The 22677-nt window shown below is 39.9% G+C and overlaps 1 protein-coding gene across 1 annotated transcript in view; it reads left to right on the top strand.

The window, feature by feature from the left end:
- galnt10 (polypeptide N-acetylgalactosaminyltransferase 10) overlaps positions 1-22677 on the top strand; it is an 85337-nt gene that overhangs the window by 37407 nt on the left and 25253 nt on the right. The window contains 2 exon segments of the mRNA NM_001078976.1: positions 11782-11884; positions 13878-14016. Coding sequence (NP_001072444.1) covers positions 11782-11884; positions 13878-14016 — 242 coding nt within the window.

Here is a 22677-nt window from a genome sequence, read left to right as displayed (position 1 = left end):
AACAAAATAAGTCACACAATAGTGTAATTAGTGGTCAGAATATCTGATCCAATAGTCACGCTGTCAAAATAAACAGTTTTCAAGGAAAATAAACTAAAAACAAGCAGTAAAATGAAAAATAAATAAATAAATAAATAATACAAAAAAAAGTGTGCGTATACACGTGTGTACATATGTAAAAGTAGTGTAACAATGTGTAAGTGTGTATATGAGTGTATATAAGTGTATATTAGTGTGTAAAATGAAAAAAAAAACAAAAAAATAAACAAAAAAAAGTGCTAAATTATGTGCTGTATGTAGGTATAAATGTGTGTAAGTGTGTAAATACAATAAATAAAAACACACTTACCTGTCCAGAAGATCCGGATCGCATGGCTGGCCCTCCTGCAGTAGTCCCGGTGAGTGGGCGTCTCGTTGGGGGGGGGGGACAGGAAGCAGGAAGCGGGTGCAAGCAGCAGACGCGATTCGATCGCGTCTGCTGCTTGGGGGGGGCCCTGCGACGATCGAGTCGTAGGGCCGACATGATAACCCCCCTGGCTCGTTGCCCAGGGGGCTGTCATCTCTAAAAACTCTATGCCGAAGCGGCGCATGCCGCTTCAGCAGAGAGAATCTTTATCTGCCAAAAGACGTACGGCGTTGCCAGATAAAGACTTTCCCTGCAACGATGTACGTCGTTGGCAGGGAAAGGGTTAAAGGAACAGTAATACAAGAATATTTTATTAACAAATTAAGTCTATCCTGTTTTATTAGAAAACACCACTGTAAGATGCATCTTCCAGCTCTGTACTACTAAAATAGGAAAGACTTAAGGTGACCACACACGTGGCGATTTGCGAAAGATCATTAAATCCGCCACTAACCTTCAGGGCTGAAACGGCAGATAAGGAGGTAGAAACAATAGGATTTCTACCTCCTTCTGCCGATTCAGCCCTGAAGGCAGATTTTGCTCAGGCGCCGTCTATGGCGCCCGATCAAAATCTTTTAAGCTGGCTGATCGGCGAGTCGACCGATATCGGCAGCCTCCTGCGATATCGGTCAACTCGCCGACTTGCCATACACACACCGAATATCGTACAAAACAAGGTTTCGTACGATATTATCGGTGCGTGTATGGCCAGCTTTAGATTTAAACTAGAAGTCAGTTCTGCCACTTTACAGATAGGCAAATTTCTCAGCAGGCTGAAAAACTATCTGTTTACTTTTTCATGGCATTAGGTTTACTGGGAAGATGTATGTGTGACAGCCTTCCCCAGAAAGATTTATTGCCACCAAGAGTTGCATGCAGTGAACAGATCAGAGTGGCTAACATTCATTTTGTGAAAGATTTATGACTGAAGTGAAGGACTAGAAGTGAAGGAGGGAGCATGCACGCTGAAGTCAGAGGCTATTGGGGCAGAAAAACATGTTAAAGAAGCTTTATGGGCCCTTTGAAAAGTATCAAATTTTCCAAATGCTGCAAATCACCATGCATCCACATTTATTGACCTTACTGATGTATAGAGGTATGAGAATGAATATAGAGGTATCCAGAATGCTCGGGACCTAGGGCTTTCCAGATAAGGGAATTTGGATTAAGATAGGGATTAGGACTTCCATACCATAGGTCAGTGCTGTCCAACTGGCGGCCCGCGGGCCGCATGCGGCCCTCGACCCCCCTCTGTGTGGCCCCCCCACCTGTCTGGCTGCTTTGATGGCTTACCTTTGTGTAAGCATTAAATGGTATCAGTTCAGTACTGAGATTAATTGGCCCCCTGCATGGTTATCACCTCAGATTCAGGCTATAATCCCTCTGTATTGTTTAAAAATGTAATCCCCTGTGTTGTTCACACCTTTTAATCTCTGCATTGTTCACCCTCTGCAGTGTTCACACCTCAGGCTCAGGCTATAATCACCCACATTGTTCACCTCTTCACACCTCAGGCATTTTATGTACTGCCTGGCCTATGCTGCCTGTGTATAGGCAGCATAGGGTAGGCAGAGTATGGCACATAGGCAGCATAGGGCAGGCAGAGTATGGCACACACAGGCAGGGTAGGGCAGGCAGAGTATGGCACACACAGGCAGCATAGGACAGGCAGAGTATGGCACCCACAGGCAAAATAGGACAGGCAGAGTGCTGCCTGTGTGTGCCATACTCTGCCTGCCCTACCCTGCCTGTGTGTGCCATACTCTACCTGCCCTATGCTGCCTGTGTGTGCCATACTCTGCCTGTCCTATGCTGCCTGTGGGAGGTGAACCTGGCAGGGGTTTGTTCTGGGAGTTTGTTAGCAGTTGGAAATAGCCATTAAATGGTCCCTAAGGTGTGTAATTATATGCTGGGGGTTGCTGTGCTATCCACAGAGGAGGTGGAGGCATATGGATTTAAGGGTATGTCTTAATATGACATATTATAATTCTTTAACATATGAATGATGGTTGATATCCCTGCAGCGACCATTGTGATAAAATGGGTGTGGTTTGAAGTGGGGGAGTGGCCAAAACTGGCTTCCATTAGCAGCCCTCCACCATGTATGCGAGAGAAATTCCGGCCCTCGGCACCGCAGAAGTTGGACAGCACTGCCATAGGTCTATTAAAAAGATCATTCAAACATGAAATAAATTCGCTAGGATTTTTATGCCACCAATAAGGATTAACTATATCTTAGTTGCCAGTACAAGGTACTATTTTATTAATAAAAAAAAAAAAAAAAAATTGTAAAAATGAGTATTATTTACTCTGAGTCTACGGGAGATGGGGGGCAGATCCAGGGTGAAGACTTGTGGGAGTGGGGGAAGAATTCAGGATGAAACTAGGAAGTGGGGAAACTTCAGGGAAGCAATACCAGTTTCGGACATAAACATTATGTAAAAGTGCAGCTTCACAAAGCAATAGGTTTTTTGCTGTGGGTCAGTTAGTCGGGTCCCGTGCTGCTTGACCCTATGGACCTACGCATGTCAGGCCTGTCTTCCGGCAAATGATTAATTCAGTGATACTGTCTATCAATCATAATGCATATTCCTGTCATCAGTAAATGAGGGGGAACTGCCACACCATGCACAACATATCATGCCAGGAAGAGTCAGAACCAAGACAGCACAGGGTACCATGGCCTTGAAGACAGAGCCAGGGGCCTGTGGGTAAATCTGCACATACAAATTTTATTCCTTATCAGTGGAAATTATTTAGACAATAAATTTAATATTTTATCCTTCAAGAATATGGGGCTTGCATGGGAATGGGTGGATTTTGAGTTAGGGGTATGGACAAAGTTTGAGCATAATTGGGGCATGGTTGGAGTGGAACAGTGGCATTTTCTTTTATTTCAATCGTTTTTATTTGCTTTTTTAACTTTTACAGATTGGATATCAAAATAAAATTTTTTCTTAATGTACAATTTTTATTCTAAAGGACAGAAAAGAAAGGAGGAAAAAGGAGGAGAAGAGGGCCTATTTTAGTGAACAATGGGCCAAAGGGTGGATAAGAAAGAAAACAGCATAATAAACTTGTAAACAAATCATTAAAGTGACGGTTCTTTTAATCATTAAGTCCAGATATCCTTATGTAATAGTGCCTTTGAGGTCCCGAGTTATAGATAAAGTTCAGAATGATTAGCGTCTGTGGGAATGTGGTTCATGTATACCCCAAATAAACTTTCTTTTCATTCTTATATCTCCAGCATATTATTTCATCATTTGACTTAGGAAGTAAACGGAAATAAATCATTAGCGTTTGGAAAAGAATAAGTATACCATGGTTCCCATATTTTCATAAATTTATCGTGCTTATCCACAAGTACACTCGTTAGTCGTTCGTTAACCATTACCCAGTTCATCTTGTTTTTAAAATGAAAAATGGGGATTTGGGTGGTTTCCAGAATTTAGCAATCGTTATTTTGGCCGTTAGAAAAATAAAACTTATTAATGATCTAGTATAATTATTGAGGTTGGGTATTCTAACGTTCATTAATGCATTCTGAGGGTCTTTTCTCAAGTTTATTTGCGTCACCGAGTAAATAATATTGTATATTCTAGACCAAAACCTTTGAACATTTGGGCAGTCCCACCAGATATGAAACATTGAACCAGTTTGTCCGCATCTCCTAAAACAATCTTTACTAACTTGGGGATGTATCCTGTGTAGGCGCGAAGGGACCATATACCAGCGCATTAGAACTTAATATGTAGTTTCCAGCAGTGAGATATTTCTAGAGCAGCTGGCCGTAGTTTGCCATATCTGGGTTCAATTTTCATCGGTAATCGTGGTATTAAAATCTTTACACCATGCCTGGGTATGTGGAAAGGGGTCTTGTGAGAGTGTGTGCTCAATAATAGATTGTACAGACTAGAAATTAGTCCTTTTGAATATGGGTATTTAATACAGACCCTTTCAAAATAGGTAGGGGTCAGGGTAGAACTGTCTTTGTTAATTGTGCGAATAAAATGGTTTGTTTGTTGGTAATGGAAGATTTCTGTAGAGGGTGGATTATAGGTATTTTGTATCATGGGCCATGTCTTTAGGCCTGTTAGGGAATAAAAGTTGTATATAAATTGAAAGCCTTTAGACATCCACCATTGGAAAGCAGCGAAGGAAAGTCCCGGAGGGAAGAGTGGGTTACCAAATAGTGGTGTTGCTGGGAGGGTTGGTGATATAAATTTAGCAGAGTGTTTGTACTTATCCCAGACTGTCATAGAATGGGACAAGAAGGGGTCTGGATATTTTGGCCGTTTTAGAGAAGGGAGCCAAAGTAATGCACATGGGGAAATCGGGTATAATTGATGTTTTAATATAGCAACCCATTTAATAAGGTTAGGAGCGTGCCTATGGATCAATGGGACCAGCTGTGCTGCTATATAATAGTTTTGTAGTTGTGGAACGCTCAAGCCTCCTTGCTGTTTAGATCTGTACATAGTTTGTCGGGTTATTCTGGGATGTTTATCTGCCCAGATAAATTTAAATATTTTTCTCTGCATGGTCTTGAGGTCTTGATCTGGAATAGGAATTGGTAATGTTCGAAACAAATAAAGTATCTTTTTGTAAAAGGGTAATTTTCAAGGCATGGATTCTCCCAAACCAGGATAAGTTTATTTTGGACCAGAATTGTAAATTTTCTCCCGCCATTTTCCAGAGTTGAGGGTAATTATATTGGTAAAGGGTAGGTGTGTAGGATGGAATATTAACTCCCAGATAGTGTATAGTCGATTTTTGCCATTTAAAGTCTAAGTTTAGTTTCAATAGTTTGACAGTATGTTGTGGTAGAGTTATGTTTAGGGCTTCTGATTTGTTGTGATTAATGGTAAGTCCTGATATGTTCCCGAATGTATCTAAAAGGTGGATTAGATTAGGTAGTGAAGTCAATGGTTTTGTTATAGTCATTAATATATCATCTGCATAGAGGCATAGTTTATGCATTATTTGTCCAATTTGGGGACCTGTGATATTCTTATCCTGTCTAATAAGTTTGGCTAGAGGTTCAATTGCTAGAACAAACAGAATAGGGGATAAGGGACATCCCTGTCTGGTTCCCCTTTCTATGATGATCGGGTTCCCTTGGTATGGGCCCCATTTTGGAATAGCTTTGGGGAAACGGTACAGGGATTTTAAAATTGTGATGAAGTGAGGTCCTATACCCCATTTGTTCAATATGAAGTATAGGTAGTCCCCTGAAATAGAGTCAAACGCCTTGTGGATATCAATAGATAGTAACGTTCCTTGTTGTTTAGTTGTCTGGAAATTGTGTATCAGTTGTAGGGTTCGTCTTATATTATCGGGGGTCTGTCTGTTGAGAATAAAACCTGTTTGGTCCAAGTTAATGAGACCAGGGAGAAACTTATTGAGGCGATCTGCTAAAATTTTTAATAGCTTAATGTCAATATTCATTACTGATATTGGTCTGTAGTTTGCGTATTCAAGGTGGCCTTTCCGAGGTTTCGGTATAAAGAACAGTTACGCTTTTAGGGATTCCTCATTACATGTCTCCCCCTAGTCTGATTGCGTTGAACATGTTTGTTAAGTGTGGGGTTAAAAGAGTAGTCAGTTTTTTATAATAAAGGCCAGAAAATCCATCCGGTCCTGGAGATTTAGCTATTTTTAGGTCTTTAATTGCCTTAGCTACCTCTTCGTGTGTGATGCATGCATCTAACGTTTCTGACTGTAGGGTAGATAATGTGGGAAGTTGTAATGTGGACAAAAGTTTGTTGGCTGTTGATGAAGGGAATGGTTTAGTTTTGGCATATATTGTAGAATAGTATGCAGAGAATTCTTGTTATATTTTTTGGGGGTTACTTGTTAAGTGTCCTGTTTTTGTGCGAATTGTAGTTGGCGGTGGGATTTGATTGGTCGGTTGGTTTAATTTCGGCATTTTCTTTTAATTGGGGACCAGTATTACTTGCTAGGAGGGCCCATCCCTATAGCTGTTTGTACTCCTGGCATATGCTGAAGTTAAGGATGCACTGAATCCACTATTTTTGGATTTGGCTGAACCAACAAATCGTTCATAAAAGATTTGGTGAATACTGAACCGAATCTGAATCCTAATTTGCATGTGCAGATTAGGCCACAGAAGTGTTAAATAGAAACCTGCACACTTTGCATAAACTTATACATTTTTTTACTTTCATGATCACATGACCAAAAGTCAGTGATTTTAAGGATTCGATTCGGCCTAATCCTGCCAAAAAAGGCGAAATCTTGGGCGAATTCTGAACTGAACCCTGCATTCGCTGCACCCCTATCTGAAGGCAGAACCCTGCGCTGCACTGAGCAGAGAGCAAAAACAGTGAACTAAGCCTCCTTCTGCCTGTTTTTATATAGTAGTGTCCTGGTCCTACTTTTCAGCTTGGCTTCCCTAAGCACTTTTAAGATGGATGAGACATTGCACTGACAAATTATTAAAATATAAATATTAGAGCTTGGTAATTATTGTGAAGTCATTATGTTAGTTTGTCACTGTGGGTGCAGTTTAATAAGACTCCTTGGTATATATAATTTTACATAAGAACTCTTCATAGTAAAACATACAAACAGTGGCTTCTGCATGGGCAGCACTGTATCTTAATTATTAACACTCCTGTCTTACCTTACTAGGGCTCTAAGGTCAGTTCAGACCTCAGCACTATTTGTTTGTATGTTGCCCACTTGCTGATTGGGTCCTGATGAAATTAACTATAGTGTGAATGTGATAGGGAACTTTAGTGTAAATGTATTGGTGCTACACCATAATTAAATAAATTGGCCAATGTTATTACCATTTACACTTAGGAAAATACACTTTTTTAAAAGGAAAATAAAATTGGAGGTTGATTGTTGTAAGGCAGTACTGTCCAACTTCTGTGGTGCTGAGGGCCAGAATTTTTCTAGCATACATAGTGGAGGGCCACTAATGGAAGCCAGTTTTTTCTGCCCTTTTTTGAACCGCACCCACTTTAAACCACACCCATGTTATCACAATGGTGGTAGCACAGAAAAAACCCAAATGCTTGATCCTCATTGCGGGGATATCAACCATCATTCATATGTGAAAGAATTATATGTCATATTAAGACATTCCCTTAAATCCATATGCCTCTTCCTCCCCTGTGGATAGCACAGCGACCCCCAGCACATAATTACACACCTTAGAGACCATTTAATGGCTATTTCCAACTGCTAACTAACTCCCAGAAAAACCCCTGCCAGGTTCACCTCCCACGGCAGCATAGGGCAGGCAGAGTATGGCACACACAGGCAGCATAGGGCAGACAGAGTCCTATGCTGCCTGTGTGTGCCATATTCTGCCTGTCCTATGCTGCCTGCATGTGCCATACTCTGCCTGTCCTACCCTGTCTGTGTATGCCATACTCTGCCTTCCCTATGTTGCCTGTGTGTGCCATACCCTGCCTGCCCTACGCTGCCTGTGTGTGCCATATAATGTACAATTGTACATACAATGTTGGCACTGCTCCTACAGTCTGTCTGGGGGTGTGAACAGGTGAACAATGTGGGTGCTTACAGCCTGAGCCTGAGGTGTGAACAATGCAGGGATTAAAGGATGTGAACAGTACAGGGGAATAGATGTTTAAACAATACAGGGGTTTACAGCCTGAATCTGGGGTGTGAACCATGCAGGGGGCCAGTTAATCTCAGTACTGATACCAATTAAATCTTACACAAAGGTGGGGTAGCAGGTGGGGGGCCACATAGAGGGGGGTAGCGGGGTGTCAGTTGGACAGGACTGTTGTAGGGTATATTTCTACAGTATGTAAATGCTGTGCAACTCATTGCATTGTTAACCTCCAAGAAAGATAACACATTTCTTTAACCTGTTGCATTACTTACTGGCAGACTATATATTCTGCATTCTATGCTGAAAAGCACTTAACATACCATCATGTATATTGATCTATTGGAAAAGCTTTTTCTGGTATTTCCTTAACCTTATATTATCTTAAGAGCTCTCCATTATTTATTTGATAGCATTAGCTCTTGTATTGAGATGCTTGCCTTACCTGCTACAGGTATAGGATCTATTTTCCAAATTTTCCAGAATGCTTAGGACTTGGGATTTTCCAGATAAGGAATCTTATCACCAAAATAATTTTTATAAATCAAAATTATTGGCTTAAAATAGACTATATGGGAGATGGCCTTCCTGTAATTCAGAGCATTCTGGATAATGGGTTTCTAGATAAAGGGGGCACTCTGGGCCCTTGTCCCCCCGCTGCCCCCTGTCCTCCTCACCACCCACATTACCTCCATCTCCACCATATTTAGCGTGGTTGTGTACTTGTTTGGCTAGCTTGATCTGGCACTGAGGCCGTGAGCAGTGGATGGTACACCACTTGTGACTGTGGCCTTACCTTAACGGCACATGGGGCAGTTAAGCAGTGCACTTTTTGCCAACAGACTTACATTTTAAGCTTTCCTCTCATCTGATTGGGTGCTGATAGATTGGCGGTATGCCTTTATAATTGCATTCTCAGTCTGGTAGTTACAGTCCAGTGAGTGTGACTGGAGTTGCTGAGATGATGCTTAAGAACATGTATTAGTGAACAGCATAGTAAGTAGTAGTCATTTTTGTATGAAGAACCACTGATCAGAGTGAAATAAATGCAATTCTCTTGATGCAGATGCACTGCTACAACCACAATTTTGTCCCATTCGCCAAAATGACTACAACTGCATGTGTACTTCAGTGCGAATCGTGCGCAGCTGTGGCAAATATTTTCTGGCTGACGTCATTACTGGTGTTCTGCATTTGAGTGATGTGTGCCCTATTCTTTTGGCACAACTTAACTGTGGCAATTGATGCAGGGCGCTGCCGGAACCCTGGAGCTACCACCTGGTCAAGATATGACAGCTCCAGGGTTCCCCTGCTTCAGTAGGTGCAAGAAGCGCTTGATTTGGAACAGAAGGCTGTGCAGCTGTAGGGAAGTGCAAGAAGCACATTTTGATGCAAGGGCTGGTTCACCTTTATTACAGTTTAGAAACATATATATATATATGTCATTTAAACCATATTTGCGATATATGCCGGCACTTCCTCAACTCCTTACTCCTCATAGCTGTTTTGAAACCAGTCCATTGTTTGTTTGTTTTTTTGTTTTTTAAATTAAAGCAAATTTACAAATATGATTTAAACGACTGTATCTATTTATATATTTTTAAGTTCCAATAAATGTGAATCACCCCTTTAATGAAAGTGGTTTTACATGCAACTGATTGTGGGGGCCTCAACTGCACTTGTGGGCATAAATGAGTCCTCTGATCCCCAACTTCAGAGCTAAAAGTGCTCTGAAGTTGCCGTGGTTATTGCAGTTTCTCAGATACAGGTGCCATAAAGTTTTCTAGCAGTGGTGTAGCTAGATATACAGCAGATCCTGCGGTGGCTGGGGGCCCAGACCGCAGGGTCTGCTGAACCACAGATTCCCCTTCACAGCCCTTCTCCTACCTTTAAATGTAGTGGTGCAGTTGGGGCCTCTTGAACAACTCATAATTTAAACCCTGCGCAGTATCTGGTTAAAGGGCAATTGTTTCCAGTGTCTCCTTGACATTGCAGCCCATATGTTTTTTTACTATTTTAGCACACTGAAAATAAGTTTGCCTTACATTGTCCTTGACTTACTTCTTACACAAAATGCCCCTTAATGATATTTCTCCTGCCTTTGTGTGCATGCAGTTAAACATAAGTGGGTACTGTCTTGCCCTGTCTATGGCATATTTCCATACCCTGTTGTAATAACCACATAATATTTGTATTTGTTTTTTTTTTTCTTTTTTATATAGATGTTCTACAATCCTATCACTGCCAGTGGATCATATAAGTGCTGTGCATACAGATGTGGTTGTGCTAATGACAAGGCTACCCCATCTGTATGCACAGTGCAAACTATTGACAGTTGGGAGTGCATCCTCCTGCAGTCACACAGAACGCTGTGCCACTGCCTAGGACACAATACCAGAGCAGGCTCCATGGTTACCACTGGGAGCAGAGACTTTTAGTGACATGCATTTCAAATTAAAGCTACGCAAAATGAAACACTCATTTTATGCAGCTGCAGAAAACAGGCGGAGATGTTAATCTTGCAGATTCTGTCTACCCTGTCTCAATGAGCATAATATAATCTATAGAAATCCCTTCTTTATATATATTTACTGCGTGCGTACCGTGTTAATTCTTCATTCAACCTAGTTAAATTTTAAATTTAAGTAATATGTATGGGTTTAGATTTATAGGTGCATGCACTTTATGATATTTTTATATGTTCTTGTGTGTGAACTGATAAGTAATCTGTAGATGATAGTAGTGAAATAAAAAATTGGTAATATAGTGTAGTGATTGTTTGTATCACAGGTTTTCTTTTGGTGTAGGTGGGATTTATTTTATAAGGTGTGTTTGAGATTGTGATACTTCCTTCTAGTACAGGTATCGGAAACCCATTATCCAGAAAGTTCCGAATTACAGAAAGGTCACCTCCCATAGACTGCATTTTAATCAAAAATTCTGATTTTTAAAAATGATTTCCTTTTTCTCTGTAATAATAAAACAGAACCTTGTACTTGTTCCCAACTAAGATATAATTACCCCTTATTGGAGCCAAAACAATCCTATTGGGTTTCATTTGTGTTTAAATAATTTTTTTTTTAGCAGATTTAAAGTAGATCCAAATTACGGAAAAAACCCTTATCCAGAAAACCGAGCATTCTGGATAACGGGTGCCAAACCTGTATATTTGAACCATTTTTACCACTACTCCAATCAATGGGGGATGTATCCTTTTATCCATGATAAATTGTAGGGGTATACAGTAGTTTACACTGCAAAAAATTGTTTTCCCAACGTGTTATGTGGAGTTAGGCATGTTTTTTTTAAAAAAAAAAAAAATAAAAATGTAAACTTATTTTCATCCTAAACTACTGCTATGTTAGTGAACGCTGTGTGTTCAGTTATCTAAAAGTGGAAAGGACATTAAGCCACTTAGATGTTGCCCTTGAAATCTGTCATTTCTCCAAACCTTTTGCACAACCCTGAAGTAGAATTGTTAGGAAGGCAACAGAAGCCATTAATCAGTTTGGAGTTCAGTAGCTGAGACTAGAGGAACAATGCACCAGATCAACCATAATAAGAGGTCTAAACAACACTGACCTATATGGAACTGGCACACAGAAAGAATCATTACTCAAAAAGCGTATATGTGAAAGCAAACCTAGATTTCACCAATTCACTAGTGACCCAACTGCAGTATTTACTCTTTAGAAATTCAGCAATGCCATCAGAACATAATAATTCTTGTTAAATTTTAACACTTTCTTATTTTCATTTGTAGGTTTTATTTGTCAAGCCAAGGGATGAGAAAGTCAACGAAAAAGTACCTGAAAAGAAAGACTGGCACAACTATGAGCAAATTAGGAAAGAAAGTGAACAAATAGGTAAATATTTTCAAAAAAAGCTTATGTAGAATTCTGCTGGAGAAGCTCTGTTAACATTATCTATTCCTTTAAAATAGAACTACCTTCAGCTACTAGAAAGGCAAATATATTCCTAAATGGCCACTTAAATATATAGATATTGGACTTGTCAATGTTTTCAGTGACCTGGGGTATTACTATAGAGTAGGGCGCTGACTGATATAAGTTGATGAAAAATATTTCCATTTTAATTTGTTAATAAAAAGGTGTATTCCCTAAGTTTAGGGGGTCCTATAATGATTTTGCTGTGGGCCCAGTCATTTCTTGTTATGCCACTGTCACTGACAGCTTTCCTACCTTGTGCAAATAAAAGTTACATAAGATGAAACAGGGACACAAATGGATGCATGCAGGAAATATAAATTGTATTATCTTAAATGGCGATCCTCTAATTCACATTAACTTTGTATTTTTAGTGCTTTTTGGAATATTAGCTGTTACTAGGCCTTTGCATCAACAACAAAAGCCGAACCTGATGGCCTTTTTGAACCCAAAGTAACTATGTAATTAACTATGTAATAACTGTCTCTGAAAGTCAAAGATTCAGCAACCATGGGGTCGCTGATGCTACCAAGGGTCACTGATCCTCTGAGCTTCAAAGAAAGTGAGCCAAAAGCTAATGTAAACTACAGGTGTCCTTTTTTTGTGCCCTGGGTTGTCCAACTATTTTTTGAGGACAACTTATGCTTTCAAAATATGTTGAATTTACAGGCTTCTTAAAGGGGCTGTTCACCTTTAAATTAACATTTAGTATGATGTAGAAACTGCTATTCTGAGACAATTTGCAGTTGGTTTTTATTTTTTATTATTTGCAGGTTTTTAGTTATTTAGCTTTTTGTTCAGCAGCTCTCCAGCATATAGAGGAGGGCCTAAATAGAAAGATAAGTAATAAAAAGTAACCATTTTTGTTTGGTGTTCATAACTGTTTGCAGTCTAGCCTTTATAGCTTAGATCACACATTCCTAAGGGGGGGGGGGGGGGAGGGAGTTTTATGAATTGTTATGGGAGGGTGAGCAGGAGAGGGGAATGAGGAGGGCTGCTTAGTCTCTGGCCTGGGAATGAAGGATTTTTCTGCAACAGGAAGTCTAACACCAAAGCAAATGTTTACAAAAAAGGAGACAAGAAATCCTGTGTTTCTTTTGATAGAGGACTCAGTGCAGCATTTCTGTTAGTGTTTTAGCTGTATTTACATAGACCTTTCTGATAAAGCTACTTCGTTGCTTCTCCTTTAAAAAATGGGACCTAAAAGCCCTAAAAGTAGATGAAGGAAACTTTTCTTTAAAAAAAATAAATTAATTTGTTGAAAAAAATGATCCAATATCATATCTGCGTGTGGCAAAAGTAAGTGAATCATATCATTTAAAGGTGAAAACAGAGCCTGGTGTTTTCAGTCTATGGGATGCCAATCAGGTGTTCTTACGAACAGGGATCGAGCAAAGCCTGATAACAGGGCCGGATTTCATTTTGGCCCCCATTCTCCGCTCCCCTCTCAGGATCGCGTGCATGCGCATCCTTGCAGGTTGCATGAGGAACACTGGGGACAGGACACGCATCCCATCCCCATCCTTATGTGAGCACATTTTACGTGCGGCTGGGCAGCATGCTGCCCCAAAATTTATGCTACCCTAGGCCCGGGCATTTGTGGCCTCGCCACTGATGGCCTGTCTCACACTGGCGAATGTTGGTGTTCATGAGTGCCACCATCAGGAGAACACTGAACAGCAATGGCGTGTATGGCAGGGCAGCAAGGAGAAAGCCACTGCTTTTCCCCCAAAAATATTGCTGACTGTCTGGAGTTTGCTAAAGGTCATGTGGACAAAAAATTGCTTACATTTTATTCACAATGTAAAAAATATATTTTAGGTGGAGGAACCGTAGACACAATAGATGATTTAATGATGATTTCTTTTCTCAGTGACTATTTTATTTTCATATTCGTTCCTTATTTCACAAGGGAACGGGGAGCAGGGAAAGCCTTTCCCAATGACAGATGCAGATCATGTGGACCAAGCTTACAGAGAAAATGGATTCAACATATTTGTCAGCGATAAAATCTCTCTTAATCGGTCTCTTCCAGACATCAGACATTCCAAGTGAGTGCCCTTATTATGTGGATTCAGAGTTCTTCCTGTATAAATATGTGATAGATAATACCTTTTAGTTTTGTGTAATAATATGGCGTGCTGTATATATAGCTGCAAAATCTGCCCTATCAGACGCAGGTTTTCACCAACTAGACAAACTGCCTCTAGCACTTAAGCGCAGTGGAAGACGGGGAGATGCTAAATTGCTACGCTTTGCCAAAGTCGCCAGAAGTTGCCTTGAGAGGAAACTTCGGCAACTTCAGCAAATCGTAGCAGCGCGTATGCCATCCCACCAGTGATTTACATTCTTGCCCTGGGATGGCATTGCGGGGAGATTAGTTGCCTGTCTGCCACTGCCCTAAGACTTTTTAATGAACAGTAACAAGGGTTTTAATAACAAAATCCATTCATTAATAGGTCCGTTCTCTTGCAGTTTTGCTATTGAAATGTTGGCAATTTGGCAACATTCTCTCTGCGTGCACACTTCTCTTCTCTCATAGTCTGACTTCCAGTTCAAACCAAGTTGTCAGTGTTTACCTACAGAAGGTAGCACGCCCTTCCCCTTTGAAAGCTGCGAAGTGTGCAGCTTGGAGAATGCCGATTAAAGCATCCTCAGCTGGTAAACTCTAATCCACAATTAGTACAACCACAGTGAGGGCATACGCACTTTTCTTGACTTAGTAAAAAGTCTTCTGTCTGGCTCTGGTCCTAATACTCTAAAAACATTTCTAGAATCATAAAATTGATCTTTTCAGCTAAAAATCACAAATACCTTATCACAAATGTAAATAAACTCAAAGGGTTCAATTTATTGATACTCACAGTCAGGAAATCACATATTTTATTGGCTAATCATGGAAGCATTTAACTTATGAAAGCTTCGCTGGTCAGTTTTGCTGCCACTGCTACTTTTTAAAATTTTTGATTGATGTGCCCTGAAGTACATTATATAGCTTTAAGAAGGGGCTGGATGGATTCTTAGCAAGTGAGGGAATACAGGGTTATGGGAGATAGCTCTTAGTACAAGTTGATACAGGGACTGGTCCGATTGCCATCTTGGAGTCAGGAAGGAATTTTTTCCCCTCTGAGGCAAATTAGAGAGGCTTCAGATGGGGTTTTTTACCTTCCTCTGGATCAACTTGTAGTTAGGCAGGTTAGGTATAGGCATTATGGTTGAACTTGATGGACGTATGTCTTTTTTCAACCCAACTTACTATGTTACTATGTTACATATAGGGGCGATACAATAAAGGTCGATAAAGCTTATCGCATAGTTTTTTGTGTTAAAAACATGCGATAATTAAGTACCGATTCATCAGTCATTTCGCATGCGTTAATCCGCATATCGCATGCGCAAAAAAACGCATCATCGCAAAGCGTTATTTCTAATGCATTTCGTTAATTAGCGCATAGAAATAGTACTAACGCATGAGTCACAAACGCATATGAAGCGCTAAATGCGCAAAATGTTGCATTAGTCTGTGCGAATATTAACACCTATTTGGGGTAGGCGGTACTTAAAGTAAATTGGGGTTCGTGAGCTTTTGGCAACACAACATGGAATTTGCAGTGGGATTTATTCAAGTCTGTGTTGGCCCTAGAGTGATGCATCCTCCAGTTTTCAGGGAAATGGTAATTTTCAGAACAGTAGTTTTCAAAGTGTAATATCGTGCGCTAATATCGCACGCGGCGGAAAGTAACACAAGAAAATCACGCATCACGAGTTAAATAACGCGAAGAACATCGCTTCTTAATTATGACAAGTGTCCTTTTAGTGAATCGAGCGTTAAGTCGCAAAAAATAAGAAGTGATAAAAATTTTTACACATGCTATAAATAGCGCTCGTTTTATCGACCTTTAGTGAATCGGCACCATAGTATGTTGTTATGAATATATCTCCAATACAATACCTTTGATACATCAACTTGCGTAAAAGGCCATGTAGCTTGAGTTTTATACTACCAGGTAGCCCAAGCAGCCCCTGCTCACTTCCATTCTGGATTGTACTTATAGTGATAAAATATATCTGTAACCTAATATATGAATATTTGAATGTGTATTTATAATATTGGCTTTCATATAAACCAACATTTATTATGGTTTGTTGTCATCTTGTACTGATAAACAGCTATAAAACTAGTAATACTCTTGGAAGAACATTAGATTTCCAGCAGCCCAGGGCTAGGAGTTTTATTGAGGTTTTTTATAGTGTTCCAAGCAGGTCGCACAGGTGCCTCATGGAAGTCATATGTACTGACTTGTGTACACTGAACTCATGCTCTTTCTTCTTCTCCCTGATTATTTGTATTTCTTTCTTTATTTCTTTTCACTTTAAACAAATAACTCTGCGTTCCAGCAGCTTGGCTGAGGCAAATACACCTAGGAAAACCATTGAATTGTAATAAGCAAGATATCAAACTTTAAGTAGACTACCAAATAATGGAAATATTAAATTAATGTGAAGGGAAAACTGCCTTGCTATTCAAGAAAGATAACAATGGAAGAAATATACATCAGACAGGTTTCATATGAGAACATTTTTTATTTGTTTTATGCTTGGCTTGTCTGTAAAAGTTTTACCAGTAAACTAAACTTTTATTACAAGGAGTTCTGTTACCCCATCTCGCTGGTTACCCCGTATATGCCATATTGTTGTTAATTGCTTAGTTTAATGGAACTGCTCAGAAAAATGCCGTTAATGTGGTAATTAGCGATGAGCAACATTTTTCACCAGGTTTTGATGCTTAAAAATGCCCATGGATTCCAAAGGCTGAAAAAAAAAAAAAAGTTGTGCAGTAGCCACAAAAAATGCCCAAAATGCATTGAAGTCAATTTTTACTGTTTAGTGATTTTTTTTGGCAAAGCGAAACAGGACAGATTTGCTCACCACTAGTAGCAATTCTTACTAACTAATCACTCTTTAGCATTTGTGATGTTTGAGAGCAAAACATCTAGAGCAAACATTTGCCAGACAGTCCATAGTCTGTGATACATGTATGACGCAGAATTGGTTAGTTTAGAAGTGGAGCTATCATAGAGCAGTTTTTAGTGTGGAACTGTGCTCTTATATGATCCACAATGAAAATAACCAAACAGGAAAATTGGAGAGCTATAATCTGGCACCAAATATCGCAGGGTGGAAAGAGAATCAGTGCTCCATACGCTATACAATGACTAAAGCTGGCCATACACTGAAAGATCTGTCGCCAAATGAGCAGCCCCGATATGCCCACCTTGAGGTGCTATTGGAATTATTAACTGTAAGAAAGGCAGACAGGAGAAGTATAAGGTATGGGAAAGTTTTACGAGCTGGCAGCCAAAATGTTGGAGTAGCCTTGGTAGGTGAGATGGTATACTTTGTCAAATGCTTTAAAGTTCCATGCTTGTGATTTTCCATGTAATGCAGATATACTGAGGCTAGGATTTGGCATATGGCTTTAACTTAATGTCATCCTTTTTGTTAAGCCTAATTGATAATCGGGTAAAACTAACTGTAGCTGGTCTGCCATAATTTTAGAAAGGATTTTTTCCTTATTTTCAATAGATCTTTTTAGATTTTCATCAAATAAATTTTTTTTTTTTCTGAGAACATAGTTATGTTTACGGCATTGTTACAAGCATGGCATTGATATTTTATCCCTGCTTCTGTGGATGGTACATCAAGAATGTTTTTGTCCTCTATCATTGGTTTGGGTAAATTTGCAGAAACTTGATTCCGAAGCAGCAGGGGTGTCTGTTTCCTCTGCGTAGAGTGATTTGCAATATTGTGCCATTTCCTCGGTAATATGGGCTATTTTTAACCTTGTTTAGCATTAACTTTGCTACTCTGTGAATAATTGCTTTTTCCTCCTGGTTAATCAACAGGTGCCCTCCCTTCTTATCAGGCAAGTTAAAAGAAATATGCCCAGGCAATAATACATTTTCCCTGAGAAGTTTATGAATACCAAAGGTCTGAGAACAATTACAGTGCACAGATGTTGTACTCTTTAACCCTCTCACTGCCAGCCGATTTGGTGCTTCTGGTACTTTAATTGGCAAACAATTTTTAAAGATTATTGAGACCTTTTTGAGCAAGGTCCCGTTGTGGACTGAAACGTAACGTTGGCTGTTCATGCTGTTATAAAAATACACGTTTTTTCACAAGAGATCTCTGTGTTGCTGGTAATTTTTACAGTATTGGAACCCCTTACTGGGCACCCGAGGTATGATATGTAGTGGTGTGCCATCATTTATGTGTGTATGTATGTATATATATATATATATTGCAAGAAGACAGGCACTCACGTATAAGTAGGTCCAAGGGAGCCTGGGTGCAGTCCCAAAATAATAGATGGAGTAGCTGTAGAGAGAGTCCGCACTCACAGGTCTTAAGAAAATATAGAAGTTTTATTCAAATCAACATCAACGTTTCGGCTGCATCCACAGCCTTTCTCAAAGACAATGTGAAACAAACAATGGTGCACTGAAAAAACCGAATTTGGCGCCAAACAATGACGTCATAGGTGTGAATACATTAGCATACAGTGTGAAAAAAAAAACCCTCTCAAAACACATTGAATCAACAAAAAATGTTAAGATAATATGGATTAGGCATAGAACACAAACAAAAGGACTGTCAGGGGAAAGGAAAAGTGGGTGTGTATTAAAAAAGCCCGCTTATGTATCTAGTGCTGAACTGCAACTCACACATGTCGCAAAGACATCCCCAAGTTATAAGTTTATAAATGTACAAAATCGAACTGGCCCAAGGAATAAGAAATAATGAGGGACAGTAGGGCAAATATACATCAAGGAGTTGCTGAAAATGAGTAACTAACATGGCTGTTCTGTGCAGCATGTATTGCCTGACATGACTGACATTTCTTTCAAATAATGCATTATATGGTGTGCCTTATGGGGAATTGGTCCGCTTATTTGTAGTAAAGCTAGGATAAGGGGAATAGAAGAGGCAGATGGGAAGAAAAGTAGTCAAAGAGAAATATGGAAAATAGTAACTGAGGAGAGACAAAGTAGAGAGGACAGAGTGAGGTAATGAGAAAGGGAAGATGACGGTGCGATGGTATGGCCGTGGGAGGGGACTCTGCGCTCCATACAGAGCAAAAGCAACGGCACCGATTAGTGCGTTTGTTAGCGTGGAAAGCCGATCAGTAGTACTCGGCCATCACCAAGAACATTATAGATGCGACTCTCCTTTGCAGGTGCTGTCAGGTGGCGAAGGGCTCAATACTATGGGAGACAGACCAATGATGTAAAAGGCAGCGGGGTTACTGGTATGCCAGAGTAGGGAGATTAAAAGGTATCGTGTCATTCTCAACGTATCTTGGACGCAGGTACCAAAGGAGGGAAAATTTCTCAAAAAAGATAAATATTATGGCAGAATCAAGCCCAGGTTGTAACGCACGGATGGTGCGATCATACGTCACGAGGAACCTCTATTGTTAAGGTCCATTGGACAGTATTACGCACACTATTGCACCTTGTGTGTTGTATAGGGCATCAACAATAAAGTGTTTATAAAAAACAGTGTCATATGTAATTCTTACACAGTTTGTCACATATGGTGCACCCATACGCACAAAGAGACCCCATATGTAATGGGTCCTGTAAGCAGTACTTAGCACACTATTACACCGTGTGTAGAAATAAATAAGGTATGTGGATCTGTCATATCGCTGTAGGAAAGATAGTTCATAGTGGTGGGACAGTTGATCAGCACCGTGAGTGGAGAAAAATAGGCGAGAGAAAAAAGAAGAAATACAGGAGAGAAGGGAAAAAGGAGGAAAAGCAAGAGGACAAGAAGGAAGTGGAGACAAAGGGAAAAAGAATCCAGTTATGGGTGAAAGGCGTTAAATAACCAGGGGAGCAAACTTGGTATAATATCAATGAGGAGTTAAACAAATAAGGGCCTTCTTATATAGACCAGTCTTATATAAACCAGTCTTACACATAGGAGTAGCCTATAGTCCTAGATACCGGGCTGCGGGTGACACACGGGGAGGGGAAAACTGCAAAAGTCAGAAGATACAGATAAAAACAGAGAACAATCTTAGAAGAGAAAAGTGGCCAAAAAGGCAAATGTCAACTATGTATCAACAAATGTTGCAATGAGGTCACAGGATATAACAGAGAGATCATAGTAGCATAACATATATAGTATGTAACAATATCAAACGGTCATTTCAAGTAAAAGGCAGAATATGAAACAAGTTCATTGAGGCCGTAGGGACTCACAGTATTCAATTTATGCATCCATTTTAGTTCTCTTTGTAGTAACAATTTCTCACGGTTACCACCGCGGACAGGAGGAGGAATATGATCAATGATCATGCATCTCATACTAGCCAGAGAGTGTTTATGAGCAAGGAAATGCGCTGCAACTGGGGTGTCAGCCTTATCATCAGAGAGTGCAGTCCGGATTGCGGAACGATGATTCGCCATACGATCCCGGAATGTTGTGATGGTTTTAACAACATAAAAGAGGCCGCAGGGGCATTTGATGAAGTACACAATATATTTTGAGGTACAGGTGACCCTATGTTGTATAGAGATGTTCCGACCGGAATGTGGATGATTGAAAGTCGGACCTGTCAACATGGAACTGCAGGTGATGCAATTAGGACATCTATAGCAACCCAGTTTGGTGGAAGGTAGCCAGGAAGTTGGATGAGACATCTGATAGCAATGTGTAGGGTCCGTTTTGACCAGTAGGTCCCTAAGACTGCTGCCTCTTTTGTATGCAATGCGAGGTGGAGATCTGAAAATATAAAACTTCTATATTTTCTTAAGACCTGTGAGTGCGGACTCTATCGACAGCTACTCTATATATATATATATATATATATATATATATATATATATATATATATATATATATAGATAGATAGATAGATAGATAGATAGATATAGATATATAGATAGATAGATATAGATATATAGATAGATAGATAGATAGATATATAATATATATTTTTATATTTATGGAGATTTCTGACTTATATAGGTGAAATATTCCCAGCAGAAATCGGCATAATTCAGATTTTAAGGCCAAAAATTCCACTAACCGTAGGCTTTGCCTAGAAAACCATACATTTTTGGAAACAATGGATTCTAACAAATCCAAAATAAATAAATGTCTCTCTACTACAAAATAAAGATGCACCAAATCCGATTTTTTGGATTCGGGCGAACCCCCGAATCATTTGTAAAGGATTCAGGCGAATACCGGTATTTTCAACTTCCGTATTTATGTTACATAGTTACATAGGGTTGAAAAAAGACCAGTGTCCATCAAGTTCAACCCATCCAAGTAAACCCAGCACACCTAACCCACACCTACCAATCTATACACTCAGATACAGTGGTGTGAAAAACTATTTGCCCCCTTCCTGATTTCTTATTCTTTTGCATGTTTGTCACACTTAAATGTTTCTGCTCATCAAAAACCGTTAACTATTGGTCAAAGATAACATAATTGAACACAAAATGCAGTTTTTAAATGAAGGTTTACGTTATTAAGGGAGAAAAAAAACTCCAAATCTACATGGCCCTGTGTGAAAAAGTGATTGCCCCCTTGTTAAAAAATAACTTAACTGTGGTTTATCAATTTCAATTTTCAATTTCAATATCAATTTCTGTAGTCACCCCCAGGCCTGATTACTGCCACACCTGTTTCAATCAAGAAATCACTTAAATAGGAGCTACCTGACACAGAGAAGTAGACCAAAAGCACCTCAAAAGCTAGACATCATGCCAAGATCCAAAGAAATTCAGGAACAAATGAGAACAAAAGTAATTGAGATCTATCAGTCTGGTAAAGGTTATAAAGCCATTTCTAAAGCTTTGGGACTCCAGCGAACCACAGTGAGAGCCATTATCCACAAATGGCAAAAACATGGAACAGTGGTGAACCTTCCCAGGAGTGGCCGGCTGACCAAAATTACCCCAAGAGCACAGAGACAACTCATCCGAGAGGCCACAAAAGACCCCAGGACAACATCTAAAGAACTGCAGGCCTCACTTGCCTCAATTAAGGTCAGTGTTCACGACTCCACCATAAGAAAGAGACTGGGCAAAAACGGCCTGCATGGCAGATTTCCAAGGCGCAAACCACTTTTAAGCAAAAAGAACATTATGGCTCGTCTCAATTTTGCTAAAAAACATCTCAATGATTGCCAAGACTTTTGGGAAAATACCTTGTGGACCGACGAGACAAAAGTTGAACTTTTTGGAAGGTGCGTGTCCCGTTACATCTGGCGTAAAAGTAACACAGCATTTCAGAAAAAGAACATCATACCAACAGTAAAATATGGTGGTGGTAGTGTGATGGTTTGGGGTTGTTTTGCTGCTTCAGGACCTGGAAGGCTTGCTGTGATAGATGGAACCATGAATTCTACTGTCTACCAAAAAATCCTGAAGGAGAATGTCCGGCCATCTGTTCGTCAACTCAAGCTGAAGCGATCTTGGGTGCTGCAGCAGGACAATGACCCAAAACACACCAGCAAATCCACCTCTGAATGGCTGAAGAAAAACAAAATGAAGACTTTGGAGTGGCCTAGTCAAAGTCCTGACCTGAATCCTATTGAGATGTTGTGGCATGACCTTAAAAAGACGGTTCATGCTAGAAAACCCTCAAATAAAGCTGAATTACAACAATTCTGCAAAGATGAGTGG

Source organism: Xenopus tropicalis, chromosome 3 (genome assembly GCF_000004195.4).
Source record: "Xenopus tropicalis strain Nigerian chromosome 3, UCB_Xtro_10.0, whole genome shotgun sequence".
In the NCBI taxonomy this organism is placed as follows: Eukaryota; Metazoa; Chordata; class Amphibia; order Anura; family Pipidae; genus Xenopus; species Xenopus tropicalis.
Note: the sequence above shows the minus strand (reverse complement) of the source record. Positions and strands in the feature narration are given on the sequence as shown.